General features: G+C 35.5%; 1 protein-coding gene across 4 annotated transcripts in view; it reads right to left on the reverse strand.

Annotated features, from left to right (window-relative positions):
- The window catches only part of DSC2 (desmocollin 2), a 37,129-nt gene that overhangs the window by 9,318 nt on the left and 9,251 nt on the right, over window positions 1–18,560 (reverse strand). For 2 of the 4 annotated variants that reach the window (XM_078346917.1, XM_054244085.2), the window contains exons 3-11: window positions 18,073–18,272; window positions 16,994–17,104; window positions 12,959–13,114; window positions 11,154–11,298; window positions 9,769–9,935; window positions 4,630–4,764; window positions 3,900–4,085; window positions 1,681–1,937; window positions 1,409–1,551 (exon numbers count right to left, since the gene is read on the reverse strand). In XM_078346917.1, coding sequence (XP_078203043.1) covers window positions 1,409–1,551; window positions 1,681–1,937; window positions 3,900–4,085; window positions 4,630–4,764; window positions 9,769–9,935; window positions 11,154–11,298; window positions 12,959–13,114; window positions 16,994–17,104; window positions 18,073–18,272 — 1,500 coding nt within the window. Of the gene's footprint in view, window positions 1–1,408; window positions 1,552–1,680; window positions 1,938–3,899; window positions 4,086–4,629; window positions 4,765–9,768; window positions 9,936–11,153; window positions 11,299–12,958; window positions 13,115–16,993; window positions 17,114–18,072; window positions 18,273–18,560 lie in introns of all 4 variants that reach the window. The other 2 variants (XM_008979648.5, XM_008979649.5) reach the window with 1 other exon arrangement.

An 18,560-nucleotide genomic window follows, 5' to 3' on the forward strand; every position in this document is an offset into this window, starting at 1 on the left:
TTGATTTCTCAATCATTTGAACTCCTCTGCAACAGAGGAGAGTGTAGAGTAAAGTTAAAGCCAGAATCTCTCATTTCGGACAGTAGTTTACAGACAGATAAGTTAAAAATTTCTGTCCGAAATTAGAAATTACTGTTAAAAACGTAATGGATTTGAGTTTCATGTTACATTTTTTTTTCTTTTCATTTGCCTTTGACCGAAAAGTATTTATTGGTAAAAAGATATGAGAAGTTGAGGCCTTAACAGTCTTTAATTAAAGACAAATCAATAATGATTACAACTTTACCAGTTTAATAAATTGAGTCATTTCTCATTAATTTATAGAGAACTGGAATACATAAATCATGTCCCAAAATCACATCTAAATTCCAATTCTGCAGGTTATAGCATAATAATTTATGTTTATTATAGTTAGCATATTTATTTTGCAAAGACACAAAGTTCAAATTCATGTTACAGAAATTATATTTTATGTACCAGATGGGTCTCATATATAATTGTTATATGCATAGTTCTCTCAATTTTATAGACTGCACAGAACATAATTTTGCATTTTATATGATTATATGAATTCGTAGTGTTTGTCTCTCTAATTTTATAATATACTATTTATTTACCATGATCATAAATATACCATGATTTATTTTTCTATATTGTCTTTAATCAGAATTCTAGTCCCCAAGTATATTGTTAGCTTCCTGTAAAAAGTTATAGCTCTTTTCCAGAACTGCATTATGTAAGTATCTTCTCCCTTTAATGAATTTTCCTGCCAAAGTGAATACTTTAAGCAAAATAAGTAGATAAATTGAAACAAGTTTTTTTAAATTTTTTATTTTTTGAGACAGAGTCTCACTTTGTCACCCAGACTGGAGTGCAGTAGTACAATCTCAGCTCACTGCAACCTCCACCTCCGAGGTTCAAGCGATTCTCTTGCCTCAGTCTCCCAAGTAGCTGGAATTACAGACACCTGCCACCACACCCATCTAATTTTTTACATTTTGGTAGAGATGGGGCTTTACCATGTTGGCCAGGCTAAGCTCGAACTCCTGACCTCAAGTGATCTGTCTGCCTTGGCCTCCCAAAGTGCTGGGATTACAGGCATGAGCCACATGCCTGGCAGAAACAAGTTTTACTAAAATAATTCTCTCAATTTTTAATAATTTTACCTTTAATAAATTATGGTTTCAAGTGTTTCTATGAGTAAATTATTTTATAATTACATCGAAAACTGAGAAAACTATTAGAAAGTAGACATGAGTTAACAAATTATAGTAAACTTCTTACTTTATATTGAGAGATATGAAAACTGAGTGTATGTAGCTGGCTTTAAAATGTATATTGTTGGCTTAAACACTGAAGATGTATGTAGCTGAGGAAGTATGTGGCTCGCTTAAAAACAAATTCTTACTTTGGTCTGATGCAAGGATTGTAATATTATATATGCCATTTCTGATGGTCTCTGCCTCTCTATCCAGGCTTCTGAAAACTTTGATTGATCCTGTATTTTCATCAACGGTGACCCATCCTGTTGGATCAGTTAATTTCTTATACCTGTTGGTAATGATGAATTAAAATAATAAAATTTATCATATGCTAAATTGTAATAACTGGTATCAAAATAAGCTATAAATTTTTAAAACACAGAAAACTTGTAGTTAACAAAAATTGAACAGTAAGTACCTTATGCCACTGCTACTTCTTGTTTCTGGGTCATAGGCTTTATATCCATTGCTTGTTATCCCCACTGCTGCATTTTCTTTTATGTGAACAGTCTGTATTGGAGGGTTACACTCAGGGCCCTCATCCTCATCTTCTACATTAACAGTAACCGTTGCTGTGCTCATGGCTGATCTTGAACTAGCCTCTCTGGAAAATGGAGCTTCATTAACTACACCAATTTGCACAATCACCTGTTGCTTTTCTTCATAATTCAGTGGCTATAAAAGCAAATGTATTGAAAATCAGATTAACCCATTCACTATTTGGCAATGCTAAAGAGTGTATATAACGTTAAATTTGGAAATATTCAAGTGCTGTGTTGGAAACAACCATGAGAATATGAAACAGATATCCAGTGGTATGCTTTAGCTCTGTGTCCCCACCCATATCTTATGTTAAATTGTAATTCCCAGTGGTGGGGTGTTGGGGAAGGGACCTGGTGGGAGGTCACTGGATCATGGGGGTGGATTTCCCCATTGCTGTCCTTATGATAGTGAGTTCTCACAAGATCTGGTTGTTTAAAAGTGTGTAGCACTTCCCCCTTTGCTCTCTTTCCTGTTGCTATGTGAAGATGTGCTTGCTTCCCCTTTGCCTTCTTCCAGGATTGTAAGTTTCCTGAGGCCTACCCAGCCATGCTTCTGGAACTGTGGGTCAATTAAATCTCTTTTCTTTATAATCTATCCAGTCTCAGGGAGTTCTTTGTAGCAATGTGAGAACAGAGTAATACACCCAGAAACCCAGTGGTGGTAGAGAGAGAAAACTCCTCCCACTGATTCAGTACTTGGGTAAAGCTGGCAAAAAGGGACAGAAAATTGTTCTTCAACTGTAAATTTAAGACAAGTAGTGTAACAGGTATTGATAGAGATTTCAGAAACTATTTAATGAGGTCCCTAGATGTTAATACATGAGATACTCCTTTAGGTGGTTCATACTATAACCAATAGTTATTTATTATTAATTGTATTCATCTTAGGAGGGTAAGACAAGCTGTCCTAAAATTAATCATTAATTTTAGGACAGCTTGTCTTACCCTCCTAAGATGAATACAATTATTTGTACCTGGTTTGAGGTAGAGAAAAAAATGGGTAATTTTTTTAAATGCTTTTAAGAGGAGAAAGACAAGAAAATACAAAGCTTAGGGGCATCACATTTTCTTCTTTTATGTGTTTTCCATTCCAGTTCTTATCTTAGAGACAATAACACATTTAATAAAAGATTTTATTTTATCTTCCCTGATATGTAGTTGTAATGAGGATCAGTGAAACCATGTCCTAGAAGACAGAAATTTTTTTTCAGGTCTTGGACTTCACACAGATTAATTTCCTTCTCAGAATTTCAAGGATTAGGGCAGGGGTTAGGTGAAGAAAGATTTAAAGGTTAATTCTTTGCTATCTTAAAATAAAGAAAATAATCTAAAAATAGCTGAATTTCATCATTTCAAGGAAAAAGGATTCATCATTTCTTAATCCATGGTCCTTGTGAATATGTACAAAAGAAAATGCATAGACCCACAGCAGAACCATGTTCCAGTTAAAGATGCAGCAGAAATAAGTCTATACATTTGTTCAAGACCAAAGGAGCTCAGATTGCTTTATGCACTAATTCTAGCTCCTGAATTTGCAGTGAGTTCTTCTGAAATGCTGTAGAATAGTATTAGAAATAAGTTTTAGAAGTGTTTAGATCTTTGAATGATTGAGGATTTTCATTCTGAACCTGGTTGCTAAGGATATAACATATACCAAAAATGATAAACAAACCTACAAATAACCTCTCCATTGGGCTGACCAAGAGTAATCCTTTATTTGGTAAATTCAGTAAGTAAGTGAAGACTCCTTGATCCAAACACAGAAAAATCGGGCTAGGAAAAGTCCAGCACTGTCCCATGGGCTAGTTTTTGAACCATTTAGAGATATTGGTTACAAAAATAGATATTGTATTATATTAATTTTCTTTAAAAAATCATGCCTTAATAAAAGATTATCAAAAACTAATATATTCTTTCCCTTATATATGAGGAACAGAGCATTTTCATTTTGTATGCAAATTATATATCTTTTTATTCCTACATTTATATATCTATTTTATTGCTACATTTATCAGAATTCCTTTCTTTCCATCAAACTCTAGCATGCTATTCTATGATATTATAAACAACAAATAATGTTCTAATTTATTCTTACCTTAACCACACATAGAATTCCTTCATTGGTTTTGGGATCTGTTACAATTTTAAAATTTCCATTTTCATTGCCCTTTAAAATGGTGTAATTAGCTCTCCAATTAGCAGTATTCACTAAGTCCTTATCTTCAACAGTAACTCGTAAGATTTCCACGTCAACTGTATTTTCTTTCACTGATGTCACATACTAAATAATAAGAGCATACAAAAAAATTCATTAGTAACTCTCACAAAAATAGAACACCATGTGAAGTAAATCCTAGTCTTCTAATTTCCAAAGTACTATGTTTACATGATTTTTAAACCCTAACACTATACAATGTTTAATGGCATTGAGGAACTTCATTTGAAATCATGAGGGATGGTTGGAGATGTGCATTTTTTTGTTTTTGAGGTGGAGTCTCACTCTGTTGCTCAGGCTGGAGTGCAATGGCACAATCTCGGCTCACTGCAACCTCTGCCTTTGGGTTCAGGCGATTCTCCTGCCTCAGCCTCCTGAGTAGCTGGGATTACAGGCGCCCGCCACCACACTAAGCTATTTTTTGTATTTTTAGTAGAGACGGGATTTCACCATGTTGGCCAGGCTAATCTTAAACTCAGGTGATCTACCACCTCAGCCGCCCAAAGTGCTGGGATTCCAGACATGAGCCACCGTGCCTGGCCGGAGATGTGCACAATAAACGATTAACACTGGTCCATACATTTTTCTTTAATTAATATCACACACTTACAGAAATACGAGTAAATGTTGGCAAGTGGTCATTTACATCACCAATATTAATGATACAAGTTGAAGTTGTCTGCAGACCAAAATATTGACCATCCATATCTTGCACTTTTATTTTTAACTGGTATTTGTCAATTAACTGAAAACAAAAAAACAAAAACAATTTATTATTGGGTGAAAGCACCAACATTATAATTGAAATCTTACTTTATCACTCCATATTTTTCTTGCACTAAGAATTTAAGAAGTATATTATTATGATTCACAGCATTCATGTATTAGAACTTTCTCACATCAGTAATTTTTCTTTTCTCTTCTTTTCTTTTTTTCCTGAGATGAAGTCTCACTCTGTCACCCAGACTGGAGTTCAGTGGCACAATTCTGGGTCACTGCAACCTTTGCCTCCTGGGCTCAAGTGAGGCAGGAGAATCACACTAGGAATTTTTAATTAGTTTGTGAAAATTGAATATTTCTCAAATTTAAAGTGCTATTTACTTACAGAATACAGAATCAATTGGTTTTGTCTTTATTTAACAGAAAAAGAAGAGCTATTGCCACAGGTGCATTTAAAATTGCCTGGTAATTAATCAAACCCTTTATCTCCTAGCCAAAGTATATCCTTATGTTCAAAAAATACATAGCAAAATTATATTGGTCTTCTAATAAAACAATAAAATGAAATTTCTTCCTGCAAAAAATGTAGATTTTAAGCATTTATGTTTGATTTATTAAGGATAATTTAAATTGATACGAAGATAAAGGTCTGGGGCTACGTAGTTTTTTTTTTCTTTCTGTAGAAAATAAAATCTGGCTCTTAAAGCTTCCATTTATCAAATATTGTTGAAAACTCATCACTATCTTAAAAAATGTTTTTAAACATCTAAAGCACTTAAATATTTTAAAGTGTTTTTCCTTGTAACTTTCATTTATCATAAGTGATTGAGATGTGGCAGTATTAAAAACAACATAGTAATAATGCATTCTGGACTGAGCATTAGGAGACTTGGGTTCTACTTCCAACTACAAAAATAGCAGACATAATCTTGGGCAACTGGAAAATTCACTTTGTCTAGGTTTTCTCTTACAAAGATTATTCCCTTAATTCTATCTCCTCTGAAACTGTCTTTTCCTCATGCATTATCTAAACTGAAAAAAATTCTCTTGATCCTGCTTTTCACATGCAATTTTCCAGATTTACTCCTCCCTCATAACCAATCACAAGTGTAGACTAGAAACATTCCATGTTCATGGTTAGGAAGAATTAATATCATGAAAATGGCTATACTGCCCAAAGTAATTTACAGAATCAACGCTTTCCCCATCAAGCTACCATTGACTTTCTTCAAAGAACTGGAAAAAGCCACCTTGAACTTCATATGGAACCAAAAGAGAACCCGCATAGCCAAGTCAATTCTAAGCAAAAAGAACACAGCGGGGGGCATCACACTACCGGATTTCAAACTATACTATAAGGCTACAGTAATCAAAACAGCATGGTACTGGTACCAAAACAGAGATATAGGTCCATGGAACAGAACAGAGGCATCAGAGGCAACACAACATAGCTACAACCATACAATCTTTGATAAACCTGACAAAAACAAGCAATGGGGAAAGGACTCCCTGTTCAACAAATGGTGTTGGGAAAACTGGCTAGCCATGGGTAGAAAGCAGAAACTGGACCCCTTCCTGACACCTTACACCAAAATTAACTCCAGATGGATTAAAGACTTAAACATAAGACCCAGCACCATAAAAACCCTAGAAGGAAATCTAGGCAAAACCATCCAGGACATAGGAGTAGGCAAGGACTTCATGAACAAAACACCAAAAGCATTGGCAACAAAAACCAAAATAGACAAATGGGACCTAATGAAACTCCACAGCTTCTGCACAGCAAAAGAAACAGTCTCTAGTGTGAATCAGCAACCAACAGAATGGGAAAAAGTTTTTGCAGTTTACCCATCTGACAAAGGGCTGATATCCAGAATTTACAAAGAACTCAAACAGATTTACAGGAAAAAAACAAACAAGCCCATTCAAAAGTGGGCAAAGGATATGAACAGACACTTTACGAAAGAAGATATATATGAGGCCAACAATCATATGAAAAAATGCTCATCGTCACTGGTCATCAGAGAGATGCAAATCAAAACCACATTGAGATACCATCTCACGCCAGTTAGAATGGCGATCATTAAAAAATCTGGAGACAACAGATGCTGTAGAGGATGTGGAGAAAAAGGAACACTTTTACACTGTTGGTGGGAGTGTAAATTAGTCCAACCATTGTGGAAGACGGTGTGGCGATTCCTCAAGGCCTTAGAAATAGAAATTCCATTTGACCCAGCAATCCCATTACTGGGTATATATCCAAAGGACTATAAATCATTCTACTACAAGGACACATGCACACGAATGTTCATTGCAGCACTGTTTACAATAGCAAAGACCTAGAATCAACCCAAATGCCCATCGATGATAGACTGGATTGGGAAAATGTGGCACATATACACCATGGAATATTATGCAGCAATCAGAAATGATGAGTTCGTGTCGTTTATAGGGACATGGATGAATCTGGAGAACATCATTCTCAGCAAACTGACACAAGAACAGAAAATGAAACACCGCATAGTCTCACTCATAGGCGGGTGATGAAAAATGAGAACACATGGACACAGAGAGGGGAGTACTAAACACTGGGGTCTATAGGGGGAAAAGGGGAGGGCCAGTGGGAGGGGGCGGTGGGGAGGGATTGCCAGGGGAGAAATACCAAATGTGGGTGAAGGGGAGAAAGCAAACAAAACACACTGCCATGTGTGTACCTATGCAACTGTATTGCATGCTCTGCACATGTACCCCAAAACCTAAAATGCAATAAAAAAAAAAAAATAATAATAATAATGGCCTTATTTTAACTGAAAATTTTTTAAACTTAATGCTACTGTACTTTCTAGAATGAATACATATTTTGTTTATAGTAAACTAAAATTTATTGGAAATAATCAACTGGTTAATAAAATTAATAACACAAGAAAATGAAGTTTGATACCCTAAATATTAATTTGTGATATCTTCAGATGGAAGAGAAATTTAGGTGTTTAAAGGGACTAAAAGGTTGTAGGCATCCTAAGGTTAAAAAGTTACTAGAGAGAACCACTGGATAAACTCCCTCATTGGACACGTGTTTTCAACTGACTGTTTCAGAAGAATCTATTCAAAGAAATGCACTTCTGTAATTGTTTGATTTGAGAACTGAACAAGCTGTTGAATTTTTGCTCTTCCCCCAACCCAACCACCCAAAGAGAGCTCTATTTTCACATAGACATCTATTCAGAGTACAGTTTTATGAAGATATTTTGTCAAACATAAAGTTAACCTGTCACTTCAAGGAAAACAACTATTTGTTGCCAATGATAAATTGGAGTTTTCAAACAAATATGAGAATTTTGTAAAACCTTTATCAACCAATGTGATATCAATGGAAATACAGAGGTGACATATTTAATATTATTTAATGAAATGTGTAAATACTTGGAATATTTGGAAGCTCTGCATTACTTAGTGAACCAATATTTTCCAAATGACCAATGCACACTATAGAATCATATATTTATAAAATGGTCACTCACAGTGTAAAATAGAGCAATGGGTTTAAATGTAATAGAGTACAGAAGGTCATTGGTGAGGCTTCAGAGTCCACATTACCAAAAACATTTAGGAAACTAGTGACTCCTTGTCAAGTTTCCATGCAGTACAAAGAAGAATATCCACAATGATCTATTATTACCATCAAAATACTCCTCTCTTTTCTAACTTCATACCATGTCAGACTGCCTTTATATGCTCCAGCTAAAACCACATGTTGAAACAGACTAAATGCAGAAGGAGATATGCGAGTCCACCTGTCTTAAGGAAAATATTAAAAAGATTTGGGAAAAATGCATAATAATGCCATTCTTCCTGATAAATTGTACTGTTTTGGAAAATGTACTTATTTTCTAAGTATAAAAAGCAAAAAAGTAACAATTTTTAATGTTATTTTATAAGAATTTTAACTTAAAATATAATAAATTTATTTTTAATATTTAAAATAATATAAATTTCAAACTTTCCTTAGCTTTAAACATGAATGAGGTAATATAGATAAATACAACCCACATAAATAAAAGATCTTAGGGATTTTCAACAATATTTAACATTGTCAAGGGATCTTGAGACCAAACTATTTGAGAACTACTACCCTAATCCATGAGGGATAGAGAAAGGAAGAGAAAATTATTCTGAAGATTTAAGACTTAAGAATCAAATAAAATATGCGATAAACATCTATTACTATATTTTAAGATTAAGGATTATAAATGCAATAAATAATGACACAGAAATTGCTCTAAGAATTTAGATGAATAATGCTTAATGGAGGAGGAAATAGTTAAGTGAATGAATTACTAAGCAAGGGTATTATAGTAAAAAGAGACAGAAGATAGATATAAAATAATCTCAGAGGTAATAACATGCTTTGGGAAGTGATGTGAGACATCACTTCCCAAGAGACATCAAATACAATTTGGAGACAATGACTCCAAGGTGACAATAGGAAATGTTTAATGGAGAAAGAATGTATTAATATCTTTTTAACTAGAAAATGGAAAGGAAAAATCTGTTTAGAAGAAAAGACAAGTTGAATTTTAGATGTATTACATCTTAGGTACCTCTGACACATCCAAATTAAGATTTCTAACAGTCGATTGAAACTGGGAAACCAGAGATTAGTGAGACATAGACTGTCTTTTCATCTATGTAAGAGGTAAAATGTCAATGAGATTGCTGAAGAGATGATAACAAATTTCTGCATATATTTAAAAGGTTCACTTTCATATTTGGCATTTTCTGTTTTAATACCTTAAATATGTTTAAGTTAGGAAATTTGATTGCATAAAACATACAATTCAGAAAAGAATGAATTAGCAGTTCAAAATCAGCATACTCCAAGGTTATTTAGTGATCTCTATCAACATACATAAAATAATGTTTCTAAAAGGAGATTTAGAACATACTTTTCCAAATCACATCTACAGGAGTTGTACAGGTACCACTGAATAGCCGCATTATAGTCAGGTTTTATTAATCTTTACGTTACCTCTCTGTCTAGCTGAGATGATGTCGTGGTGATCACACCTGTGGATGGATGCATAGAAAATAGGGTGGGTGATGGTGGCACCTGCCCTATGATGGAATACTTCAGGCGTGTGTGCATCGTGTCAGGCTCATCTTTGTCAGTGGCACACACTTGTCCCACAGTAGAGCCTACCGAAAAGAAGGTCATTTTTTAGTCTCTAAAACGTTCACATGTTCTACGTTCCCTTTATCTCACTCCTCTTCACCCACCTCAAAGAAGTTCTGAACCACATTATTATATAGCAAAGTCATGGCTTTTATAAATTTGCAGGCCTCTCCATAAAGTATCATTTTCTTTCAAATATTTTGGTGTTCTAGCATTTTGGAATTGGGTGATCATATTAATTACTGTATTTAATGTATGATTTTTTTTTTTTTTTTTGAGACGGAGTTTCGCTCTTTTTACCCAGGCTGGAGTGCAATGGCGCAATCTCGGCTCACCGCAACCTCCGCTCCCTGGGTTCAGGCAATTCTCCTGCCTCAGCCTCCTGAGTAGCTGGGATTACAGTCAGGCGCCACCGTGCGCAGCTAATTTTTTGTAATTTTTAGTAGAGACGGGGTTTCATCATGTTGACCAGGATGGTCTCGATCTGTTGACCTCGTGATCCACCCGCCTTGGCCTCCCAAAGTGCTGGGATTACAGGCTTGAGCCACCGTGCCCGGCCTTAATGTATGATTTTATGATACTATTCCTCCATAACGTATGTATTTTCAGACTAAACAATCCTGATTATTCTCTAATCTTACTCTATTTGTAAGCCTGTGCTTAGATTGATCATAGAAGTCAGTTTTCTCTAAAACTTCATGGTTCACTTAGACCTTTCTAGAGGAGGTCTTCAAAAATGCGTTCTTACTTATAGCTAAAACAGAGCATTTCACAGGACTGAGAAAACATTTGTATTATTCTCAGTGACTTTAATAATCATGCCAGAACACTGGGATTCATTGAATCCTAAAGAACATCAGTACGTATTTTTAAGGCTACATCTCCAATTAGTGAAAGACTGATTCTTTTTGGACTGTGTTCTCTTGCATACATATAGAATAACATTTATTAACTCCTATTTGCCAGGCACTGTGCTTTGCATTTGCTGTGTATTGTGCTTTATTTAATCTTCGTAACGATCTGGCATATTGATAACCTATTTTACAGATGACGAAATTAGGCGTGCCAAGATTAGGAAACTTGCACAGGGTCACACAGTTCGTGAAAAGCAGAGTAGAATTCTACTCAGAGCCCCTTGTTCTTTCCACTGGGATGTGCTGCTTCCCAATGGCCATAGTGAAACTAAATGTATGAATCAAAACACAGCTAATTTGCCATCTATTGTCTAAGGAGGTACTCACCTACTCTGCTATTTTCCAAAATTGTAAAAGTATAAGTTTCTTCTGTAAAAATTGGGTAGTTATCATTTTCATCCTCTATTTTGATTAGTAGGGGCAGTGGAAGTTCTGGAGTATATCCATCTGGAGTTGTTGCAAAGGCAATTAGCTATGAAGAGAGTAAAACAAAAAGAAAACTGAAAATAATCTTTTTAAATAAGGTATGGTTCAAATTCACTTTGACTTTAATTTGGAGACCGTTCAGCACTGCAGCATGAGTCATTTCACCATTTGGTATTGTTTTGGGATATACATATAATTTTAAATGATAAAGAGGTACCTAATTTCCTGATTCAATATAGCATTTGATGTTTAAATTTATCATAGATAATTTTAGTTTCTTCATTCGTGTTCTGTTGTTCATGAATGTAACAATTTTTACTGTTATTTTCCTGGCCTTAAAGGCTTTTTTTGTTGTTGTTTTGCTTTGTTTGAAAAGTTCAGGTGCATGGATTTTAAATACAACTTGAGGTGCATGGATTTTAAATACAACTTTCTGGATCTTTCTGAACTTGGGATTCTGTAGGATTACAAATTCTTCAGGTACAGTTAACTGGGATATTATCCTATTTTCTACTAATGAGGATTTTAGGCATATCAATGGTTACATTTGGGTAAGTCCTTTCAAAAAAATTTTTAGTTTTAAAAGGGTGAATTAGAAATGAAACAAATGAATAGTGGTAAATTGCGTGTGAAATGCAGTTTAATTTTTTTGTTTTGTAATATGAATTTCAACACCAATTTTCCCATAACAGCTATCACAGAAAGAGCAGACCATCCTAGATACTTAGAAGGCCAGTATATGTCAATTCTAAACCTAAATACTTTATTCAAAGCTTGCCTGTCTTATTTGATTAATTTGGTCTTCTAATGAATAATTAATTCATCCAAAATAGACATAAAATAAAACTAACTTAAGCAAAATGACCAAGTCCTATTGGGAAATCAAAACAGCATTAGGTTAAATTATTTCATATTTACTCACTTTCCAGCATAGGAAGTTAACCAGATGATTAAAGGGCTGAGTAAGCCTTGGTAAGCACTGTCACATTCCCTACCTGTTCCCCATAAACTTTCTCCCATTGCCAAGGTACTGCAGCTTACATAATGACCAAAACTCATTTACCTCCTATGGTATCTCCATACCTTAAAGAGGTTTACAAATCTTTTCGTGCCAACTAAATAACTGTTCTTGGCCAGGCATGGTGGCTTAGGCTTGTAATCCCAGCACTTTAAGAGGGCAAGGTGGGCAGATCACCTAAGGTCAAGGCAGGTAGATAATGAGGTCAGGAGTTCGAGACCAGCCTGGCCAACACGTGAAACCCCATCTCTACTAAAAATACAAAAAAAAATAGTAGGGCATCATGGTGCATGCCTATGATCTCAGCTACTCAGGAGGCTAAGGTAGGAGGATTACTTGAACCCAGGAGCCAGAGACTACAGTGAGCCAAGATCAAGCCACTGCGCTTTAGCCTGGGCAACAAAGGGAGACTCCATCTCAAAAAACAAAAAACTGCTTTTCAAAGTGGTTCTTTTATGGGGAAAAAAATAAATAGTAAAACCATAATACCAGGAACCATCTGGTGGAATCCAGTATTATTTGTACTATGAAAATACTTTTTGTTTCAAGTCAATTCTGTGCTATCAGAGAGTAGCCAGAATGTTGATGACAAACTCAGAAAACAGAAAAGGTTAAATGAATTGTAAATCAGAGACAAAATAGCCAAGCATCATCATTACTAACACAGTACACACACTTTAGACCTTACCTGAAAAGATTCATACTGCTCACGATCTACAGGACGAGTACAATACAAGTTTCCGGTGTCTCTTTCCACGTAAAATAAATTCCGAGGTTCTTGGTCAACTCCAGGACCTCTTATAGAATAGTATATGGTATAGTTTTGTGCTGTGTCAGATTGAACCTAAAAAGTAGGTATTATACACCTGAGACAAATCTTTATTTCAGCAGAACTTCCATCTATCTATTTATGAAATTTCATTGCCACTTTATTAAATTGCCCTCATTAATTTATTAAGTATAAATTAAAAAGAGCAATAGATTAAGAAAGTCCAATTGATAAATTTTAAGAGCAAGCATGATTAAAATAATGTATTGCTTCTTAGTTCTCCAGAATAACTATGTGAATATTTTACTGGCTAGATGGTATCTATACATGGAAAAAACACTCGAGAACTTTTTCTGTCTTAGAAAACAAAATATTCTGAGCATGGAAAATTATTTTGTTGTCAGTGTTTTAAAAAACTGAGTTTTTATTATATGTGACATAATATTTAAGACATGGACTTTAAAGTGTACTGTCTGCAGGACAAAAATGGGGACAATAATTTCCTTAATGAGTTTTTGTTCTTTCCCAACATCTTCCTTATTATAGGAACTGAGTGGAAAAAAAAAAAAAAAAACATGAGTGAGAATAGAAATGGAATAATATTCTGGAATGTGTGACATTCTGATTTTTTTTTTTTTTGAAAGAAAGAAAGAGAAAGAGAATGGGGGAGAGAGAACAGGAGTCTTGCTCTATTGCCCAGGCTGGAATGCAATCTAAAAATAGGTATTAAAAACCTCTTTTATGCCGATAATTGTGCTTAACAGTAGAGACAGGAAGGAATAAGGGAAGAAAATAACAATCAAACAGCCAACCAATATTTCATTTAAGTCTGTGAAATGCTATGCAAATGCTGAAGAGTGATTTACTTCCAATTATGTGGTTACTTTCAAAATAGGTGTAATGTGATACTGAGAAAAATGTATGTGCGGTGGACCTGGGGTGAAGAATTCTATAAATATTCACTGAGTTTACTTGTTCCAGGTCTGAGTTCAAATCATAGATGTCCCTGCTAATTTTCTATCTCGTTGATCCATCAAATATTAACAGTGAGGTGTCAAAGTCTCCGCTATTATTGTGCGGGAGTCCAAGTCCCTTTATAAGTCATTAAGAACTTGTCTTATGTATCTGGGTGCTCCTATATTGGGTGCATATATATTTATGATCATTGACTCCTGTTGTTGCATTGATCCTTTTACCATTATGTAATGTCCTTCTTTGTTTCTTTTAGTCGTTGTTACTATTAAAGTCTATTTTGTCAGAGACAAAAGTTACAACTCCTGTTGTTGTTTTTTCTTTCTCTCCATTTGATTGGTAAGTCTTCCACCAACGCTTTGTTTTGAGTCTTAGTGTGTCCTTGCTTATGAGACGGATCTAGATACAGCGTACCTATGGGTTTTGGCTTTTTATTCAATTTGCCTGTCTGTGTCTTTGATTGGGGCATTTAATCCATTTAAATTTAGGGTTAATATTGATATTTGTGAGTTTAATATTGTCATTTAATGCTAGCTGGCTATTTTGCCCATTCGTTGATATAGATTCTTCATTGTGGAGATGCTCTTTACCTTTTGGTAAGTTTTTGGGATGACTGATACTGGTTGTTCCTTTCTGTGTATAGTGCTTCTTTCAGAAGCTCTTGTAAAGCAGGCCTGGTGGTGATGAAATCTCTGAGTGCTTGCTTGTTCGTGAAAAATTTTATTTTTCCTTCATTATGAAGCTTAATTTGGCTGGATATGAGATTCTGGGTTGAATATTCTTTTCTTTGAGGATATTGAATATTGACGCCCACTCTCTTCTAGTTTGTGGGGTTTCTGCTAAGAGATCTGCTGTGAGTCTGATAGGCTTCCCTTTATGGGTAACCTGACCTTTCTCTCTAGCTGCCCTTAGAATTTTCTCCTTTATTTCAACCCTGGTGAATCTAACGATTATGTGTCTTGGGGTTGCTCTATTTGAAGAATATCTTTGCGGTGTTCTCTGTATTACCTGGAGTTGAGTATTGTCCTGCCTTACTAGGTTAGGAAAGTTTTCCTGAAGAATATCCTGAAGAATATTTTCCAGCTTGGATTCATTCTCTTCATGACATTCAGGTACACCTATCAAACGTAAATTAGGTCTTTTCACATAGTCCCATATTTCTTGGAGACTTTGCTCATTCCTTTTTACTCTTTCTTCTCTAGTTTTGTCTTCTCGTTTCATTTCATTAAGTTGGTCTTCAACCTCTGATATCCTTTCTTCTGCTTGATCAATTTGACTATTAAAACCTGTGCATACATCGTGGAGTTCTTGTATGGTATTCTTCAGTTCCATTAATTCACTTATATTCCTCTCTAAATTGTCTGTTCTCATTAGGATTTCGTCAAACCTTTTTTCAAGGTTCTTAGTTTCTGTACATTGGGCTAGAAAATGTTCTTTTAACTCACAGAAGTTTCTTATCCACCTTCCAAAGCCTAATTCTGTTAATGGAACGCACTCATTCTCCATGAGGCCTTGTTCTCCTGTTGATGAGGAAATGTGATCCCCTGTAGAGGGAGAGGCATTCTGATCTTGTGTTTTCTCAGCCTTTTTATGCTGGTTTCTTCCCATCATTGTAAATTTATCCTTCTGTCGTCTTTGTAATTAGCAACTTTCAAATTAGGTCTCTGAGTGGATGTCCAACTTGTTGATTCCTGGAGCCGGAATCTGAGCAACCCACTGCGCCAGCTAAAACAGCAGCGTTAATCTCCAGTCAGGAATCTCCAGTCTGGCTTCCTTCTTGAGTCCCTTTTCCAATCAGCTGAATAGGCGACTCTGCCTTCCCGGAGCTCCAAACGTAAAAGGGGACCCAGTCCCGTTTACTCTGCACCAAAAACTGCCGCTCTGAGGCGCCTGCAAAACTGCCACGCAGGCCACAAGAGTCACGCTGGCGACCTGTAGGGCTCCTCCGCTGGGAATGGCCTGGTTCGTGAGCAACAAGAATTCGTCTAAAAATGTGGCGTCCTCTCGTTCTCTGCACTTTCACTGGGAGCTACAATCTTGAGCTGTTAGTGATCAGCCAACTTGGATCTCTCAGATATTCTGATCTTTGACTGAAAAAGCAAATTTCTTCCAAGCTGTGTTATTCTGTCAGTAATGCCGTGACTATCTGCATGTCAGGTTGACTGACTCAGCTGTTTTCTGACAATTTTTTTCTCAACTTTAATATGCTCTTCTCCCAGTTGTATTAAATTTGATGGTGGGGTATAAAAAAAGGGTTCTCCCTTGCTATGTCAAAAACTGAGGGAAAATAAACCCAAGTCACAGACTGAATGTAATAACAACTACTAGTAGAAGAAGGCAAGAAGACTGAGTTTCTACTGAAAGTTAAAAAAAGACAGAGAAAAAGAGCCAGGCATGGCTGTTTCATGCCTGTAATCCCAGCATTTGGGGAGGTCGGGATGGGATGAGAGAATCATTTCAGCCTAGGAGTTCAAAACCAGCCTAAGCAACATAATGAGACCTCATTGCTACAAAAAAAAAAAAAGACACACACAGAAAGAGAGAGAGAGAGAGAGAACTGTGGATCCAGTATGATTTCAGTTGTGGTTTCAAAAATAAGAAATAGACAGAAGGGCCTATGTGTCTTCCTCCTTCATGGCATTTGGCCTTTCATCCAATTTTATCCTGTAATATAAAAGAATTTTGAGATTTCTAGGCTATTCCTAGGCTTGGTGATACCCTTGCTGATATGATAATTCATTAAGGAACCACATATTTGAGAGTGCTACAGTTTTATGATGGCCTTTGCATGAATGCAACTGAACAAAAGTATATGCAAGTATAATGAGATATATTTATACCCTTTATATGGAAACATATTATACACATACTCATTCACTCATATACTTATATACAACTATTATAAATAACGTCATACTCAGTGTCATAATGTTAAGACATTGAAACTATAGACTTCCACAGCAGGAAGAAAGAAAACTGTACCTGTTGAAGGAAAAGAGGAAAAGGACCCAAGGAGTTCTCTAGCATTGAACAAGGAATGGGAGCCCATCTTCGCTTGGCACGTCTTAGAACTTTTTCTTTAGTATGTCTTTTCTTTAGAACCTCAATTTATAAGACAGGAAAAAATAACAAAGTCAATGACTACTTATTCTCAAACATGAAACAATGACACATTTTTCTCCTGTCATGATGATTAGCTGAGGAAGGGTAAGACCATGGGAGTGCTTGAAAACCAAACTAAATATCGACACTGCAAAAAAATAATGAAGAAATAACTGTCCTAATGGCTATCACAACAATCCTCTTGGGGAAATGATTTGGTGGAAATATGGAAGAAAGAGAGACGGAACTGGAAGCCTAGAAGCAAAACTGAAAACAAAAAATTACTTTGGCCACATTGCCATGCAAAAACATGGGAGAGAGAGATATGCAAAGAAAATAAGTCTGTATGTGCCCTTCTAAATTGAGTACAAGCAACTTCCACTCACCAGCAACTAGGCAGAGCCAGGGGACCAACAGAGAGATCTGTGTCAGAATGAGGAGAGAAACACGATGACAACTCTCAAACTACTGCAGTGAGGAATGGCTAATGGTTGAATACAAGTTATTTTGATCTTGAGTGTCACAACACAATAGCATGCATGTGGTCCAGACTTCCTCCTAAAATAGTCATCTACTTTTAAGACCACAAATTATGCTAAAAAGAACGTGAAAAAAAAAGTTCTTCTTTCTTTATCCAGAGATAGAATTTCAAAACTTGTTGTTAGAAATCCATTCTGTGGTTAAGCTCAAAAAAATACTGCTTTGTGTCTAATCTCAGGTTCCCATGCTGTACCTTAACCCAGTTTCTCCTTTTATGTCCTAAATGAAAAGGAATAACAACTGGAATCAGCTATGTTGCACAGCCCTTTTCCTCTGAAACACTGTGAATTTGCCTCATGGGTTTCATTCTTCTTTAAGCCAAACTATACCATATCCTTTCTGATTTCCTATCTTCCCTGGTAATGTTGGTTACGTCTGAAGAAAAGACATCATTTCTTCATTTATGTAGCCTTGTATACCTTTGTTTGATGCTCCAAAAAGACAAATATTTTCTTCTCTTCTTGGTTCTCAGTGTTGGAAAGTAATATGGTAAAACTTCTTTTCTCCAAGGACAATAGAATAGTATTTGTTGTATAGACTGAGCCATCTTCCAAAATGTGGAAGTCAGGATCACTTGAATGAATTAGATTTGCAGATTTAAAGCACTCTTTCAGGTTAACTGTAGAAAATATGCACAGCAATCATTTGTAAAGTAAAATATAGGATATAGTTTTAACAGTAATGCATGCATGTGGGGAGAGCCAAAAACTTCTAATTAATTATACTGACATTTGTAAATTTTTGAAGGAACATATGAAACTATATGGTGAATTAAGTTGTGCTTAAACACATAAATCACTTCTAATACCTACTTAACATTCTCTTAAAGAAGAGATATTTCCTCTGAAGCAAATGCATGTGAACTTCAGTGTTTGACTATTTAAGCCAAAACCAAGACAAGTTTTCT

The sequence above is a fragment of the Callithrix jacchus genome, chromosome 13 (assembly GCF_049354715.1).
Source record: "Callithrix jacchus isolate 240 chromosome 13, calJac240_pri, whole genome shotgun sequence".
Classification (NCBI taxonomy): Eukaryota; Metazoa; Chordata; class Mammalia; order Primates; family Cebidae; genus Callithrix; species Callithrix jacchus.